Raw genomic sequence first — 19,522 nt, 5'->3', positions numbered from 1 at the left:
TGTCTAGACAGTGACATTGTGACAGTGACGTCGAGACAGTGATGTCGAGACAGTGATGTCGAGACAGTGACATCGAGACAGTGACATTGAGACAGTGAGGTCGAGACAGTAACGTCGAGACATTGACGTCGAGACAGTGACATCGAGACAGTGATGTCGTAACTTTGACACCGAGACAGTGACGTCGAGACAGTGAGGTCTAGAGTGTGACATCGAGACAGTGACGTCGAGACAGTGAGGTCGAGCCAGAGATATCGAGACAGAGACATCGAGACAGTGAGATCGAGACATTGACGTCGAGACAGTGATGTTTAGACAGTGACATCGAGACAGAGACGTCGAGACAGTGACATCGAGACAGTGACGTCAAGACAGTGATGTCGAGACAGTGACATTGAGACAGTGAGGTCGAGACAGTGACGTCGAGACATTGACGTCGAGACAGTAACATCGAGACAGTGATGTCGTGACTTTGACATTGAGACAGTGACGTCGAGACAGTGAAGTCGAGACATTGACGTCGAGACAGTGATGTCGAGACAGTGATATCGAGACAGTTAGGTCGAGACATTGACGTTGAGACATTGGCGAAGAGACAGTGACGTCAAGACAGTGACGTTGTGACATTGATGTCGAGACAGTGACGTCGTGACAGTGACATCGAGACAGTGAAGTCAAGACAGTGACATCGAGACAGTGACGTCGAGACAGTGACATCGAGACAGTAAAGTCGAGAAAGTGACTTCGAAACAGTGACGTCGAGACAGTGACGTCGAGACAGTGACATCGAGACAGTGACATCAAGACAGTGATGTCAAGACAGTGACATCGTGACAGTGACAGCGCGAGAGTGAAATCGAGACAGTGACATCAAGAAAGTGAGATCGAGACATTGACGTCGAGACAGTGACATTTAGACAGTGACATCGAGACAGTGACATCATGACATTGACAATGCGAAATTGACAACGCGACAATGATGTCGAGACAGTGACATCGAGACAGTGAAGTCAAGACAGTGACATCGAGACAGTGATGTCAAGACAGTGACATCATGACAGTGACAGCGTGAGAGTGAAATCGAGACAGTGACATCGAGAAAGTGAGATCGAGACATTGACGTCAAGACAGTGACATTTAGACAGTGACATCGAGACAGTGACGTCATGACATTGACAATGCGAAATTGACAACGCGACAGTGATGTCGAGACAGTGATGTCGAGACAGTGAAGTCGAGACAGTGACGTTTAGACAGTGACATCGAGACAGTGACGTCGAGACAGTGAGATCGAGACATTGACGTCGAGACAGTGATGTTTAGACAGTGACATCAAGACAGAGATGTCGAGACAGTGAGGTCGAGACATTGACGTCGAGACAGTGATGTCGAGACAGTGACATTGAGACAGTGAGGTCGAGACAGTGACGTCGAGACATTGACGTCGAGACAGTAACATCGAGAGAGTGATGTCGTGATTTTGACATTGAGACAGTGACGTCGAGACAGTGAAGTCGAGACATTGACGTCGAGACAGTGATGTCGAGACAGTGATATCGAGACAGTGAGGTCGAGACATTGACGTTGAGACATTGGCGAAGAGACAGTGACGTCAAGACAGTGACGTTGTGACATTGACGTCGAGACAGTGATGTCGAGACAGTGATGTCGAGACAGTGATGTCATGACTTTGACATCGAGACAGTGACGATGAGACAGTGACATCGAGACAGTGAGGTCAAGACATTGACGTCGAGACAGTGATTTTTAGACAGTGACATCGAGACAGTGACATTGAGACAGTGAGGTCGAGACATTGACGTCGAGACAGTGATGTCGAGACAGTGACATCGAGACAGCGAGGTCGAGACATTGACGTCGAGACATTGATGTCGAGACAGTGACGTCGAGACATTGATGTCGAGACAGAGACGTCAAGACAGTGACATCGAGACAGTGACATCGAGACAGTGAGGTCGAGACAGTGACGTTGTGACAGTGACATTGAGACAGTGACATCGAGACAGTGACGACGTGACAGTGATGTCGAGACAGTGACGACGTGACAGTGACATCGTGACAGTGATGTCGAAATCGTGACGTCGAGACAATGACGTCGAGACAGTGATGTCGAGACAGTGACGTCGTGACAGTGACATCAAGACAGTGAAGTCGTGACAGTGACGTCGAGACACTGACGCTGAGACAGTAACGTCGAGACATTGATGTCGTGACAGTGACGTCGAAACAGTGACGGCGAGACATTGGCATTGCGACATTGACAACGCGACAGTGATGTCGAGACAGTGGCATCAAGACAGTGACATCGAGACAGTGGCGTCGTGACTTTGACATCGAGACAGTGATGATGAGACAGTGACATCGAGACAATGAGGTCGAGACAGTGACGTCGAGACAGTGACGTCGTAACATTGACATCGAGACAGTGACGTCGAGACAGTGACATCGAGATAGTGACGCCGAGACAGTGACATCGAGACAGTCACGTTGTGACAGTGACGTCGAGACAGTGACGTCGAGACAGTGACGACGTGACAGTGACATCGTGACAGTGATGTCGAGACAATGACGTCGAGACAGTGACGTCGAGACAGTAACATCCTGACAGTGACGTCGAGGCAGTGACGTCGAGACAGTGATGTCGAGACAGTGACATCGAGACAGTGGCATCGAGACAGTGACGTCTAGACAGTGATGTCGTAACATTGATATCGAGTCAGTGAGGTCATGACATTGACATCGAGACAGTGACATCGAGACAGTGACGTCGAGACAGCGACGTCGAGACAGAGACGTCGAGACATTGACGTCAAGACAGTGAGGTCTAGACAGTGAAGTCGAGAAAGTGACGTTGAGACAGTGACATCGAGACAGTGACGTCGAGACAGTGAGATCGAGCCAGAGATATCGAGACAGTGACATCGAGAGCGTGAGGTCGAGACATTGACGTCGAGACAGTGACGTCTAGACAGTGACGTCTAGACAGTGACGTCGTAACATTGACATCGAGACAGTGAGGTCGAGACATTGACGTCGAGACAGTGACATCGAGACAGTGACATCGAGACAGTGAGGTCGAGACAGTGATGTTGTGACAATGACATCGAGACAGTGACGTCGAGACAGTGACATCGAGACAGTGACATCGAGACAGTGAAGTCGAGATATTGACATCGAGACAGTGATGTCGAGACAGTTAGGTCGAGACAGTGACATCGAGACAGTGACGTCGTGACAGTGACCATGAGACAGTGATGTCTAGACAGTGACATCGTGACAGTGACGTCGAGACAGTGACGTCGAGACAGTGACATCGTGACAGTGACGTCGTGACAGTGACGTCTAGGCAGTGATGTCGAGACAGTGATGTCGAGACAGTGACATCGAGACAGTGACGTCGAGACAGTGACTTCGAGACAGTGAGGTCGAGACATTGATGTTGAGACAGTGACGGCGAGACATTGGCATTGTGACATTGACAACGCGACAGTGATGTCGAGACAGTGACGTCGAGACAGTGACATCGAGACAGTGATGTCGTGACTTTGACATTGAGACAGTGACGATGAGACAGTGACATCGAGACAGTGACGTCGAGACAGTGAGGTCTAGTCAGTGACGTCGAGACAGTGACGTTTAGACAGTGACATCGAGACAGTGACGTCGAGACAGTGAGATCGAGCCAGAGATATCGAGACATTGACGTCGAGACAGTGACGTCGTGACAGTGACGTCGAGACAGTGACGTCGAGTCAGTGACGTCGAGACAGTGATGTTGAGACAGTGACATTGACACATTGACGTCGAGACAGTGACGTCGTGACAGTGACGATGAGACGGTGACGTCTAGACAGTGAGGTCGAGACAGTGACGTCGAGACAGTGAAGTCGTGACAGCGACGTCAAGACAGTGACGATGAGACAGTGACATTGAGAGTGACAATGAGACATTGGCGTCGAGACAGTGACGTCGAGACAGTGAAGTCGTGACAGTGACGTTGAGACAGTGACGTCTAGACAGTGAGGTTGAGACAGTGACGTCGAGACAGTGAAGTCGTGACAGCGACGTCAAGACAGTGACGATGAGACAGTGACATTGAGAGTGACAATGAGACATTGGCGTCGAGACAGTGACGTCGAGACAGTGACGTCGAGACAGTGACATTGAGACATTGACGTCGAGACAGTGACGTCTAGGCAGTGACTTCGAGACAGTGACGTCATGACAGTGACGTCGAGACAGTGACATCGAGTCAGTGACGTCGAGACAGTGACGTCGAGACAGTGACATCGTGACAGTGACGTCGTGACAGTGACGTCTAGGCAGTGATGTCGAGACAGTGATGTTGAGACAGTGACATCGAGACAGTGACGTCGAGACAGTGACGGCGAGACATTGGCATTGTGACATTGACAACGCGACAGTGATGTCGAGACAGTGACGTCGAGACAGTGACATCGAGACAGTGAAGTCGTGACTTTGACATCGAGACAGTGACGATGAGACAGTGACGATGAGACAGTGACATCGAGACAGTGATGTCGAGACAGTGACATCGAGACAGTGACGTCGAGACAGTGACGTCGAGACAGTGACGTCGAGACAGTGACATCGAGACAGTGACATCGAGACAGTGATGTCGAGATAGTGAGGTCGAGCCAGAGACATCGAAACAGTGACGTCGAGACAGTGAGGTCGAGACATTGACATCGAGACAGTGACGTCGAGACAGTGACACGGTGACAGTGACATAGAGACAGTGAAATCGAGACAATGACATTGAGACAGTGACATCTAGATAGTGACATCGAGACAGTGACGTCTAGACAGTGACATCGAGACAGTGACATCAAGACAGTAACGTCGAGACAGTGACGTCGAAACAGTGACCTCGAGACAGTGACGCCGATACAGTGACAGCGCGAGAGTGAAATCGAGACAATAACATCGAGACAGTGACATGTAGACAGTGACGTCGTGACATTGACAATGCGAAATTGACAACGCGACAGTGATGTCGAGACAGTGACGTCGAGACAGTGATGTCGTGACTTTGACATCGAGACAGTGACGATGAGACAGTGACATCGAGACAGTGATGTCGAGCCAGTGAGGTCTAGACAGTGACGTCGAGACAGTGACGTTTAGACAGTGACATCGAGACAGTGACGTCGATACAGTGAGATCGAGCCAGAGGTATCGAGACAGTGATGTCGAGACAGTGAGGTCGAGACATTGATGTCGAGACAGTGACGTTTAGACAGTGACATCGAGACAGTGACATCGAGACAGTGAGGTCGAGACATTGACATCGAGACAGTGGTGTCGAGACAGTGACGTCGAGACACTGACGTCGAGACAGAGACGTCGAGACAGTGACATCGAGACAGTGACATCGAGACAGTGAGGTCGAGACATTGACGTCGAAACATTGACGTCGAGACAGTGACATCAAGACAGTGAAGTCGTGGCAGTGACGTCGCGACACTGACGCTGAGAGAGTGACGTCGAGACATTGACATCGAGACAGTGAGGTCGAGACATTGACGTCGAGACAGTGACGTCAAGACAGCGACGTCAACACAGTGACATCGAGACAGTGACGTCAAGACAGTGATGTCGAGGCATTGACGTTGAGACAGTGATGTCGAGACAGTGACGTCAAGGCAGTGACGTCTAGACAGTAACATCCTGACAGTGACGTCCAGACAGTGATGTCCAGACAGTGATGTTGTGGATGTTGTGACAGTGACGTCGAGACAGTGACTTCGTGAGAGTGACATCGAGACAGTGATGTCGAGATAGTGACATCGAGACAATGACATCATGACAGTGACGACGTGACAGTGACATCATGACAGTGACGTCGAGACAGTGACATCGAGAGAGTGACGTCGAGACAGTGACATCGAGACAGTGACGTCGAGACAATGACGTCGAGACAGTGACGTCGAGACAGTGACGCCGTGACAGTGACGTCGAGATAGTGACATCGAGACAGTGACGTCGAGACAGTGGCTTCAAGACACTGACGTCGAGACAGTGACATCGAGACAGTGACATCGAGCCAGAGATATCGAGACAGTGACGTCGTGACAGTGACGATGAGACAGTGACATCGAGACAGTGACGTCGAGACAGAGACGTTGAGACAGTGATGTCGTGACTTTGACATTGAGACAGTGACGATGAGACAGTGACATCGAGACAGTGACGTCGAGACAGTGACGTTTAGACAGTGACATCGAGCCAGAGACATCGAAACAGTGACGTCGAGACAGTGAGGTCGAGACATTGACATCGAGACAGTGACGTCAAGACAGTGACGTCGAGACAGTGACATTGAGACAGTGACGTTGTGACAGTGACGTCGAGACAGTGACGTCGAGACAGTGACAACGTGACAGTGATGTCGAGACTGTGACGACGTGTCAGTGACATCGTGACAGTGACATCGAGATCGTGACGTCGAGATAATGACGTCGAGACAGTGACGTCGAGACAGTGACGTCGAGACAGTGGCGTCGAGACACTGACGTCGAGACAGTGACATCGAGACAGTGAGCTCGAGACAGTGACCTAGAGACAGTAACGTCGAGGCAGTGACTTCGAGACAGTGACATCGAGACAGTGACATTGAGACAGTGACGTCGAGACAGTGACATCGTGACAGTGATGTCGTGACAGTGACATCGAGATAGTGACGTCGAGACAGTGACATCGAGACAGTGACGTTGTCACAATGACGTCGAGACAGTGACGTCGAGACAGTGACAATGTGACAGTGATGTCGAGACAGTGACGACGTGACAGTGACATCATGACAGTGACATTGAGATCGTGACGTCGAGACAGTGACGTCGAGACAGTGACATCGAGACAGTGACGTCGTGACAGTGACCTCGAGATAGTGACATCGAGACAGTGACGTTGACACAGAGGTGTCGAGACACTGACGTCGAGACAGTGACATCGAGACAGTGACCTCGAGACAGTGACCTCGAGACAGTGACGTTGAGGCAGTGACGTCGAGACAGTGACATCGAGACAGTGACATTGAGACAGTGACGTCGAGACAGTGACATCGTGACAATGATGTCGTGACAGTGATGTCTAGTCAGTGACTTCGAGACAGTGACGACAAGACAGTGATGTCGAGACAGTGACCTCGAGACAGTGACGTCGAGGCAGTGACCCCGAGCCAGTCACGTCTAGGCAGTGACGTCGAGACAGTGACATCGAGACAGTTACGTCGAGACAGTGACATCGAGACAGTGAAATTGAGACAGTGACATCGAGACAGTGGCGTCGTGACTTTGACATCGAGACAGTGATGATGAGATAGTGACATCGAGACAGTGACGTCGAGACAGTGACGTCGAGACAGTGGCATCGAGACAGTGACCTCAAGACAGTGACAACGTGACAGTGATGTCGAGACAGTGACGATGTGACAGTGACATCGTGACAGTGACATCGAGATCGTGACGTCGAGACAATGATGTCGAGACAGTGACGTCGAGACAGTGACGTCGAGACAGTGACGTCGTGACAGTGACGTCGAGATAGTGACATCGAGACAGTGACGTTGACACAGTGGCGTTGAGACACTGATGTCGAGACAGTGACATCGAGACAGTGACCTCGAGACAGTGACCTCGAGACAGTGACGTCGAGGCAGTGACATCGAGACAGTGACATCGAGACAGTGACATTGAGACAGTGACGTCGAGACAGTGAGGTTGAGACATTGCCGTCGAGACAGTGACATCTAGACAGTGAGGTCGTGACAGTGACGTTGAGACAGTGACGTCGAGACAGTGACGTCGTGACAGTGACAATGAGACAGTGACAGCAAGACAGTGACGTCGTGACAGTGACGATGAGACAGCGACATCGAGACAGTGACATCGAGACAGTGACGTCGAGACAGTGACAATGAGACAGTGACATCGAGACAGTGACGTCGAGACAGTGACGTCAAGCCAGTGACATCGTGACAGTGACGTTGTGACAGTGACATTGAGACAGTGACATCGTGATAGTGAGGTCGAGACATTGACGTCAAGACAGTGACATCGAGACGGTGACGTCGAGACAGTGAGGTTGAGACATTGCCGTCGAGACAGTGACGTCGAGACAGTGACGTTGAGACAGTGACATCGAGACAGTGACGTCGAAACAGTGAGGTTGAGACAGTGAGGTCGAGACATTGACGTCGAGACAGTGACATTGAGACAGTGACATCGTGACAGTGACTTCGAGACAATGAGGTCAGGACATTGACATCGAGACAGTGACGTCGAGACAGAGACGTCGAGACAGGGAAGTCGAGATATTGATGTCGAGACAGTGACGTCGAGACACTGACGTCGAGACAGTGACATCGAGACAGTGACATTGAGACAGTGACGTCGAGACAGTGACATCGTGACAGTGATGTCGTGACAGTGATGTCTAGTCAGTGACTTCGAGACAGTGACGTCGAGACAGTGATGTCGTGACAGTGACGTCGAGACAGTGACGTCGAGACAGTGACGTCGAGACAGAGACGTCGAGACAGTGACATCGAGACAGTGACGTCGAGACAGTGAAGTCGTGACAGTGACGTCGAGACAGTGACGTCGTGACAGTGATGTCGATACAATGACATCGAGACATTGACATTGAGACATTGACGTCGTGATAGTGACGTTGAGACAGTGATGTCGAGACAGTGACGACGAGACATTGACGACGAGACATTGACGACGAGACATTGACATTGAGACAGTGACGTCGAGACAGTGACGACGTGACAGTGACGTCGAGACAGTGACGTCGAGACAGTGATGACGAGACATTGATGTCGAGACAGTGACGTTGAGACAGTGACGTCAAGACAGTGACGTCGAGACAGTGGCGTCAAGACAGTGACGTCGAGACAGTGACGTCGAGACAGTGACGTCGAGACAGTGAAGTCATGACAGTGACGTCGAGACAGTGACGTCGAGACAGTGAAGTCGTGACAGTGACGTCGAGACAGTGGCATCAAGACAGTGACGTCAAGACAGTGACGTCGAGACAGTGAAGTCATGACAGTGACTTTGAGACAGTGACGTTGAGATAGTGACGTCTAGACAGTGACGTTGAGACAGTGACATCGAGACAGTGACGTCGAAACAGTGAGGTTGCGACAGTGAGGTCGAGACATTGACGTCGAGACAGTGACATCGAGACAGTGACATCGTGACAGTGACTTCGAGACAATGAGGTCAGGACATTGACATCGAGACAGTGACGTCGAGACAGAGACGTCGAGACAGAGAAGTCGAGATATTGACGTCGAGACAGTGACGTCAAGACACTGACGTCGAGACAGTGACATCGAGACAGTGACATTGAGACAGTGACGTCGAGACAGTGACATCGTGACAGTGATGTCGTGACAGTGATGTCTAGTCAGTGACTTCGAGACAGTGACGTCAAGACAGTGATGTCGTGACAGTGACGTCGAGACAGTGACGTCGAGACAGTGACGTCGAGACAGTGAAGTCGTGACAGTGACGTCGAGACAGTGACGTCGTGACAGTGATGTCGATCCAATGACGTCGAGACATTGACATTGAGACATTGACGTCGTGATAGTGACGTTGAGACAGTGATGTCGAGACAGTGACGACGAGACATTGACGACGAGACATTGACGACGAGACATTGACATTGAGACAGTGACGTCGAGACAGTGACGACGTGACAGTGACGTCGAGACAGTGACATCGAGACAGTGATGACGAGACATTGATGTCGAGACAGTGACGTTGAGACAGTGACGTCGAGACAGTGACGTCGTGACAGTGACGTCGAGACAGTGACGTCGAGACAGTGACGTCGAGACAGTGATGTCGAGACAGTGACGTCGACACAGAGACGTCGAGACAGTGACATCGAGACAGTGACATCGAGACAGTGAAGTCGTGACAGTGACGTCGAGACAGTGACGTCGAGACAGTGGCGTCAAGACAGTGACGTCGAGACAGTGACGTCGAGACAGTGAAGTCATGACAGTGACGTCGAGACAGTGACGTCGAGACAGTGAAGTCGTGAGAGTGACGTCGAGACAGTGACTTCGAGACAGTGGCATCAAGACAGTGACGTCAAGACAGTGATGTCGAGACAGTGAAGTCATGACAGTGACTTTGAGACAGTGACGTTGAGACAGTGACGTCTAGACAGTAACATCCTGACAGTGACATCCAGACAGTGACGTCCAGACAGTGATGTTGTGGATGTTGTGACAGTGGCGTCGAGACAGTGACTTCGTGACAGTGACATCGAGACAGTGATGACGAGACATTGATGTCGAGACAGTGACATTGAGACAGTGACGTTGAGACAGTGACGTCGACACAGAGACGTCGAGACAGTGACATCGAGACAGTGACGTCGAGACAGTGACGTCGAGACAGTGAAGTCGTGACAGTGACGTCGACACAGAGACGTCAAGACAGTGACATCGAGACAGTGACGTCGAGACAGTGATGTCGAGACAGTGACATCGAGACAGTGACGTCGAGACAGTGACGTCGAGACAGTGAAGTCGTGACAGTGACGTCGAGACAGTGACGTCGAGACAGTGGCGTCAAGACAGTGACGTCGAGACAGTGACGTCGAGACAGTGACATCGAGACAGTGAAGTCATGACAGTGACGTCGAGACAGTGACGTCGAGACAGTGACGTCGAGACAGTGAAGTCGTGACAGTGACGTCGAGACAGTGACGTCGAGACAGTGGCATCAAGACAGTGATGTCAAGACAGTGACGTCAAGACAGTGACGTCGAGACAGTGAAGTCACGACAGTGACATCGAGACAGTGACGTCAAGACAGTGACATCGAGTCAGTGACGACGAGACAGTGATGTTTAGACAGTGACGTCGAGACAGTGACGACAAGACATTGACATCGAGACAGTGACGACGAGACATTGACGACGAGACATTGACATTGAGACATTGACGTTGAGACAGTGATGACGAGACAGTGGCGTCGAGACAGTGATGTCGAGACAGTGACGATGAGACATTGACGTTGAGACATTGATGTCGAGACAGTGACGTCGTGACAGTGACGTCGAGACAGTGATGACGTGATAGTGACGGCAAGACAGTGACGTCAAGACAGAGACGTCGAGACAGTGACATCGAGACAGTGACATCGAGACATTGACCTCGAGACAGTGACGTCGAGACAGTGAAGTTGTGACAGTGACGTTGAGACAGTGACGTTGAGACGGTGGCGTCAAGACAGTGACATCGAGAACGACGATGAGACATTGACGTCGAGACAGAGACGTCGAGACAGTGAAGTCGTGACAGTGACGTTGAGACAGTGACGTCGAGACAGTGGCGTCGAGACAGTGAAGTTGTGACAGTGACGTCGAGACAGTGATGTCGTGACAGTGCCATCATGACAGTGACATCGAGACAGTGACGTCGAGACAGTGACGTCGAGACAGTGACGATGAGACATTGACGTCGCAACAGTGACATCGAGACAGTGACATCGTGACAGTGACGTCGAGACAGTGACGACGAGACAGAGACATTGTGACAGTGACGTCGTGAGAGTGACGTCGAGATAGTGATATCATGACAATGACGTCATGACAGTGACATCGAGACAGTGTCATCATGACAGTGACGTCATGACAGTGACGTTGTGACAGTGACGTCGAGACAGTGATGTCGTGACAGTGACGTCTGAGACATTGACAACACAACAGTGACGTCGTGACAGTGAGGTCGAGACAGTGACGTCGAGACAATGACATCGAGACAGTGATGTCGAGACAGTGACGTCGAGCTAGTGAAGTCGTGACAGTGACGTCGTGACAGTGACGTCGAAACAGTGACGTTGAGACAGTGACGTCGAGACAGTGACATCGAGAGTGACGATGAGACCTTGATGTCGAGACAGTGACGTCGAGACAGTGAAGTCGTGACAGTGATGTTGAGACAGTGAAGTCGTGACAGTGACGTTGACACAGTGACGATGAGACAGTGACAATGAGACAGTGACATCGAGAGTGACGATGAGACAGTGACGTCGAGACAGTGACATTGAGACAGTGACGCGAGACAGTGACGTCGACACAGTGACGACGAGACATTGATGTCGAGACAGTGACATCGAGACAGTGACGTCGAGACAATGACGTCGAGGCATTGACATTGAGACATTGACGTTGAGACAGTGATGACGAGACAGTGATGTCTAGACAGTGACGTCGAGACAGTGATGACGAGACATTGATGAGGAGACATTGACATCGAGACAGTGACATCGTGACAGTGACATCGAGACAGTGACGATGAGACAGAGACATTGTGACAGTGACATCGTGAGAGTGACGTCGAAACAGTGATGTCATGACAATGACGTCATGACAGTGACATTGAGACAGTGACGTCATGACAATGACGTCATGACAGTGACGTCGAGACAGTGACGTCGAGACACTGACGTCGAGACAGTGACATCGAGACAGTGACATTGAGACAGTGACGTCGAGACAGTGACATCGTGACAGTGATGTCGTAACAGTGATGTCTAGTCAGTGACTTCGAGACAGTGACGTCGAGACAGTGATGTCGTGACAGTGACGTCGAGACAGTGACGTCGAGACAGTGACGTCGAGACAGAGACGTCGAGACAGTGACATCGAGACAGTGACGTCGAGACACTGATGTCGAGACAGTGACATCGAGACAGTGACATTGAGACAGTGACGTCGAGACAGTGACATCGTGACAGTGATGTCGTGACAGTGATGTCTAGTCAGTGACTTCGAGACAGTGACGTCGAGACAGTGATGTCGTGACAGTGACGTCGAGACAGTGACGTCGAGACAGTGACGTCGAGACAGAGACGTCGAGACAGTGACGTCGAGACAGTGACGTCGTGACAGTGATGTCGATCCAATGATGTCGAGACATTGACATTGAGACATTGACGTCGTGATAGTGACGTTGAGACAGTGATGTCGAGACAGTGACGACGAGACATTGACGACGAGACATTGACATTGAGACAGTGACGTCGAGACAGTGACGACGTGACAGTGACGTCGAGACAGTGACGTCGAGACAGTGATGACGAGACATTGATGTCGAGACAGTGACGTTGAGACAGTGACGTCGAGACAGTGACGTCGTGACAGTGACGTCGAGACCGTGACGTCGAGACAGTGACGTCGAGACAGTGATGTCGAGACAGTGACGTCGACACAGAGACGTCGAGACAGTGACATCGAGACAGTGACATCGAGACAGTGAAGTCGTGACAGTGACGTCGAGACAGTGACGTCGAGACAGTGGCGTCAAGACAGTGATGTCGAGACAGTGACGTCGAGACAGTGAAGTCGTGACAGTGACGTCGAGACAGTGATTTCGAGACAGTGGCATCAAGACAGTGACGTCAAGACAGTGATGTCGAGACAGTGAAGTCATGACAGTGACTTTGAGACAGTGACGTTGAGACAGTGACGTCTAGACAGTAACATCCTGACAGTGACATCCAGACAGTGACGTCCAGACAGTGATGTTGTGGATGTTGTGACAGTGGCGTCGAGACAGTGACTTCGTGACAGTGACATCGAGACAGTGATGACGAGACATTGATGTCGAGACAGTGACGTTGAGACAGTGACGTTGAGACAGTGACGTCGTGACAGTGACGTCGAGACAGTGACGTCGAGACAGTGACGTCGACACAGAGACGTCGAGACAGTGACATCGAGACAGTGACGTCGAGACAGTGACGTCGAGACAGTGAAGTCGTGACAGTGACGTCGAGACAGTGACGTCGAGACAGTGGCGTCAAGACAGTGACGTCGAGACAGTGACGTCGAGACAGTGACATCGAGACAGTGAAGTCATGACAGTGACGTCGAGACAGTGATGTCGAGACAGTGACGTCGAGACAGTGAAGTCGTGACAGTGACGTCGAGACAGTGAGGTCGAGACAGTGGCATCAAGACAGTGATGTCAAGACAGTGACGTCAAGACAGTGACGTCGAGACAGTGAAGTCACGACAGTGACATCGAGACAGTGACGTCAAGACAGTGACATCGAGTCAGTGACGACGAGACAGTGATGTTTAGACAGTGACGTCGAGACAGTGACGACAAGACATTGACATCGAGACAGTGACGACGAGACATTGACGACGAGACATTGACATTGAGACATTGACGTTGAGACAGTGATGACGAGACAGTGGCGTCGAGACAGTGATGTCGAGACACTGACGATGAGACATTGACGTCGAGACAGTGACATCGAGACAGTGACATCGAGACAGTGACGTCATGACAGTGATGTCGAGACAGTGACGATGAGACATTGACGTTGAGACATTGATGTCGAGACAGTGACGTCGTGACAGTGACGTCGAGACAGTGATGACGTGATAGTGACGGCAAGACAGTGACGTCAAGACAGAGACGTCGAGACAGTGACATCGAGACAGTGACATCGAGACATTGACCTCGAGACAGTGACGTCAAGACAGTGAAGTTGTGACAGTGACGTTGAGACAGTGACGTTGAGACGGTGGCGTCAAGACAGTGACATCGAGAACGACGATGAGACATTGACGTCGAGACAGAGACGTCGAGACAGTGAAGTCGTGACAGTGACGTTGAGACAGTGACGTCGAGACAGTGGCGTCGAGACAGTGAAGTTGTGACAGTGACGTCGAGACAGTGATGTCGTGACAGTGACATCATGACAGTGACATCGAGACAGTGACGTCGAGACAGTGACGTCGAGACAGTGACGATGAGACATTGACGTCGCAACAGTGACATCGAGACAGTGACATCGTGACAGTGACGTCGAGACAGTGACGACGAGACAGAGACATTGTGACAGTGACGTCGTGAGAGTGACGTCGAGATAGTGATGTCATGACAATGACGTCATGACAGTGACATCGAGACAGTGTCATCATGACAGTGACGTCATGACAGTGACGTTGTGACAGTGACGTCGAGACAGTGATGTCGTGACAGTGACGTCTGAGACATTGACAACACAACAGTGACGTCGTGACAGTGAGGTCGAGACAGTGACGTCGAGACAATGACATCGAGACAGTGATGTCGAGACAGTGACGTCGAGACAGTGAAGTCGTGACAGTGACGTCGTGACAGTGACGTCGAAACAGTGACGTTGAGACAGTGAAGTCGAGACAGTGACATCGAGAGTGACGATGAGACCTTGATGTCGAGACAGTGACGTCGAGACAGTGAAGTCGTGACAGTGATGTTGAGACAGTGAAGTCGTGACAGTGACGTTGACACAATGACGATGAGACAGTGACAATGAGACAGTGACATCGAGAGTGACGATGAGACAGTGACGTCGAGACAGTGACATTGAGACAGTGACGCGAGACAGTGACGTCGACACAGTGACGACGAGACATTGATGTCGAGACAGTGACATCGAGACAGTGACGTCGAGACAATGACGTCGAGGCATTGACATTGAGACATTGACGTTGAGACAGTGATGACGAGACAGTGGCGTCGAGACAGTGACGACGAGACAGTGATGTCTAGACAGTGACGTCGAGACAGTGATGACGAGACATTGATGACGAGACATTGACATCGAGACAGTGACATCGTGACAGTGACATCAAGACAGTGACGACGAGACAGAGACATTGTGACAGTGACATCGTGAGAGTGACGTCGAGACAGTGATGTCATGACAATGACGTCATGACAGTGACATTGAGACAGTGACGTCATGACAATGACGTCATGACAGTGACGTCGAGACAGTGACGTCATGACAGTGACGTCATGACAGTGACGTTGTGACAGTGACGTCGAGACAGTGACGTCGTGACAGTGACGTCTGAGACATTGGCAACACAACAGTGACGTCGTGACAGTGAGGTCGAGACAGTGACGTCGAGACAGTGACGTCGAGACAGTGAAGTCGTGACAGTGACGTCGAGACAGTGACGTCGAGACAGTGAAGTCGTGACAGTGACGTCGAGACAGTGACGTCGGGACAGTGACATCGAGACAGTGAAGTCGTGACAGTAACGTCGAAACAGTGACGTCGAGACAGTGACGTCGAGACAGTGACATCGAGAGTGACGATGAGACCTTGATGTCGAGACAGTGATGACGAGACAGTGGTGTCGAGACAGTGACATCAAGACAGTGAGGTTGAGACATTGACGTCGTGACAGTGACGTCGAAACAGTGACGATGAGACATTGACGTTGAGACAGTGATGTCGAGATAGTGACGACGTGACATTGACGACGTGACAGTGACGTTGAGACAGTGGCATCGAGACATTGACGTCGAGACAGTGACGTCGTGACAGTGACGTCGAGACAGTGTCGTCGAGACAGTGATGATGAGACATTGACGTTGAGACAGTGATGTCGAGATAGTGACGACGTGACATTGACGACGTGACAGTGACGTTGAGACAGTGACATCGAGACATTGACGTCGAGACAGTGACGTCGTGACAGTGACGTCGAGACAGTGACAACGTGACAGTGATGTCGAGACAGTGACGTCGAGACAGTGATGACGAGACATTGACGTCGAGACAGTGACGTCGTGACAGTGACATCGAGAAAGTGATGTCGAGACAGTGACGTCGAGACAGAGACGTCGAGACAGAGACATCGAGACATTGACGTCGAGACAGTGATGTCGAGACAGTGACGTCGACACAGTGACCTCGAGTCAGTGACGACGAGACAGTGATGTCTAGACAGTGACGTCGAGACAGTGATGTCTAGACAGTGACGTCGAGACATTGACGACGAGACATTGACCTCGAGACAATGACCTCGAGACAGTGACGATGAGACATTGACGTTGAGACAGTGACGTCGAGACGGTGACGATGAGACAGTGATGTCGTGACAGTGACGTCGAGACAATGACGTCGTGACAGTGACATCGTGACAGTGACGACGAGACAGAGACGTTGTGACAGTGACGTCGAGACAGTGAAGTCGTGACAGTGACATCGAGAGTGACGATGAGACCTTGATGTCGAGACAGTGAAGTCGTGACAGAGACGTTGTGACAGTGACGTCGTGAGAGTGATGTCGAGACAGTGACATCATGACAATGACGTCATGACAGTGACATCGAGACAGTGACGTCATGACAGTGACGTCATGACAGTGACGTCATGACAGTGACGTCATGACAGTGATGTCAAGATAGTGACGTCGAGACAGTGACGTCGTGACAGTGACGTCGAGACATTGACAACGCAACAGTGATGTCGTGACAGTGAGGTCAAGACAGTGACGTCGAGACAGTGACGTCGAGACTGTGACTTCGAGACAGTGACGTCGAGACAGTGGCATCGTGACAGTGATGCCGTGACAGTGACGTCGAGACAGTGAGGTCGAGACAATGAGATCGAGACAGTGACGATGAGACATTGACATCGAGACAGTGACGATGAGACAGTGACATCAAGACAGTGATGACGAGACATCGACGTTGAGACAGTGACATCCTGACAGTGACGTCAAGACAGTGACATCCTGACAGTGACATCGAGACAGTGACGTTGAGACAGTGACGACGAGACATTGACGTTGAGACAGTGACGTCGAGACTGTGACAACGAGACATTGACGTCGAGACAGTGACGTCGTGACAGCGACATCGAGACAGTGACGTTGTGACAGTGATGTCGTGACAATGACGTCGAGACAGTGACGTCGAGACAGTGGCGACGAGACAGTGACATCAAGACAGTGTCGCCGAGACAGTGACATCGTGACAGTGATGTCGTGACAGTGACGTCGAGACAGTGACATCCTGACAGTGACGTTGAGACAGTGACGTCGTGACAGTGACGTCATGACAGTGACGAAGTGACAGTGACGTCGAGACAGTGACGTTGTGACCGTGACAATGAGACAGTGACGCCGTGACAGTAACGTCGAGACAGTGACGTTGTGACAGTGACGACGAGACAGTGACATCAAGACAGTGTCGACGAGACAGTGACATCAAGACAGTGACGTTTTGACAGTGACGTCGAGACAGTGACGACATGACATTGCCGAAGAGTCAGTGACGTCGTGACAGTGAGGACAATACAGTGCCGATGTGACAGTGACTTCGCGCAGACAGAATGATTTTATTGGTTTACTTTATACAAATTAAGTTTTTCAGTGTTTACATACCTGTAGACTGATTCCCGGGCTTCTGTGAATTGACACCTCACTATCCGTGTTCCTGTTGCTCTATTTAGATTGTGGTGGAATTCTGACTGCTCTGGAAGGATCTCTAGCTACACCCAAATACCCCGAGCAGTATCCACACAGGCAAGTACGTAAACTTGACACAGGTTAAGTTATCATTAACAAAACTCTGTCCCTTTTACCAATCCTTTCCCAATATGATTCTACAATCCATCAGCCCCAGGCTGACCCCTGCATTCCTTCCCCCAATTCCAGACCAATGCCCATCAATCCACCTCTTTCTCCAGTCTTTTCCTCACCTCCCTTGAAGTTGGCCAATGTAAACCAGTCCCAATGGACGGACACAGCCAAACTCTGTACATACTCTGTACAGTAGTATGACACATATAATATGAGTTGTGGCACTAAAAGAAACTCCAGATGTTCATGTGCATTTGATTTATGCATATTGTTTAGTCTGGTATGCGTGTGGTAAGGATAGTAGCTCCATTACGAAAATATTCTGATTTTGGAGTAGCTGGCCTGTTAAAAACAACACATTTCTTCACTTCTATGTTGTTCCTGTCAGTCTCGTTGTTCCTCTCCTTTTACACATCTGTCTTCACTATTTGCCTAGCAGTTTCCCATTTTAATTTCACTTCTTCTCTGAAGACACTGAATCTTATTGGGGCACAGTTCCAAGGCTGCACAATGTCCTTTGCTACTCTAACCAAGTGACAGTGTAAGTGTTGGCAGCCTATCCAACCACAGGATGCATGTCTACTAAACCCCATCACATCTTCACCTGTTTTTCATTACAGGAGCATTTTCTAACAGGAACTGCTGGATCCTGATGAGAAAATGAAATGTATCCATTTCTCTCTTCACCATCCAGAGAGAAGTCAATTGTACTGCCCTAACCAAGACCAGGTATTTCAGCTCAGACCAGCGATTCAATTTAGGAGTCAGGCTTGGAGTCAGAGAATCAACTCCAGAGATGTTTTTGTTTATTCTTTCACAGGATGTGAGCTTCTCTGGCTGGGCCCAGCATTTATTGCCCATCTCTAGTTGCCCTTGAGAAGGTGGTGATGAGCTGCCTTCTTGAGCCGCTGCAGTCCATGTGGTGTGGGTACACCCACAGTGCTGTTAGGGAGGGAGTTCCAGGATTTTGACCCAGCGACAGTGAAGGAACGGCTGATATGTTTCCAAGTCAGGATGGTGTGTGACTTGGAGGGGAAATTGTAGGTGGTGGTGTTCCCATCTA

General features: G+C 50.6%; 1 protein-coding gene across 1 annotated transcript in view; it reads left to right on the top strand.

Moving 5' to 3' along the window:
• The window catches only part of LOC121269721 (membrane frizzled-related protein-like), a 329,796-nt gene that overhangs the window by 301,632 nt on the left and 8,642 nt on the right, over positions 1-19,522 (top strand). Inside the window, exon 5 of the mRNA XM_041174574.1 lies at positions 18,330-18,406. Within this exon, the coding sequence (XP_041030508.1) occupies positions 18,330-18,406 (77 nt within the window). The remainder of the gene's footprint in view (positions 1-18,329; positions 18,407-19,522) is intronic.

The sequence above is a fragment of the Carcharodon carcharias genome, chromosome 25 (assembly GCF_017639515.1).
Source record: "Carcharodon carcharias isolate sCarCar2 chromosome 25, sCarCar2.pri, whole genome shotgun sequence".
NCBI lineage: Eukaryota > Metazoa > Chordata > Chondrichthyes > Lamniformes > Lamnidae > Carcharodon > Carcharodon carcharias.
Note: the sequence above shows the minus strand (reverse complement) of the source record. Positions and strands in the feature narration are given on the sequence as shown.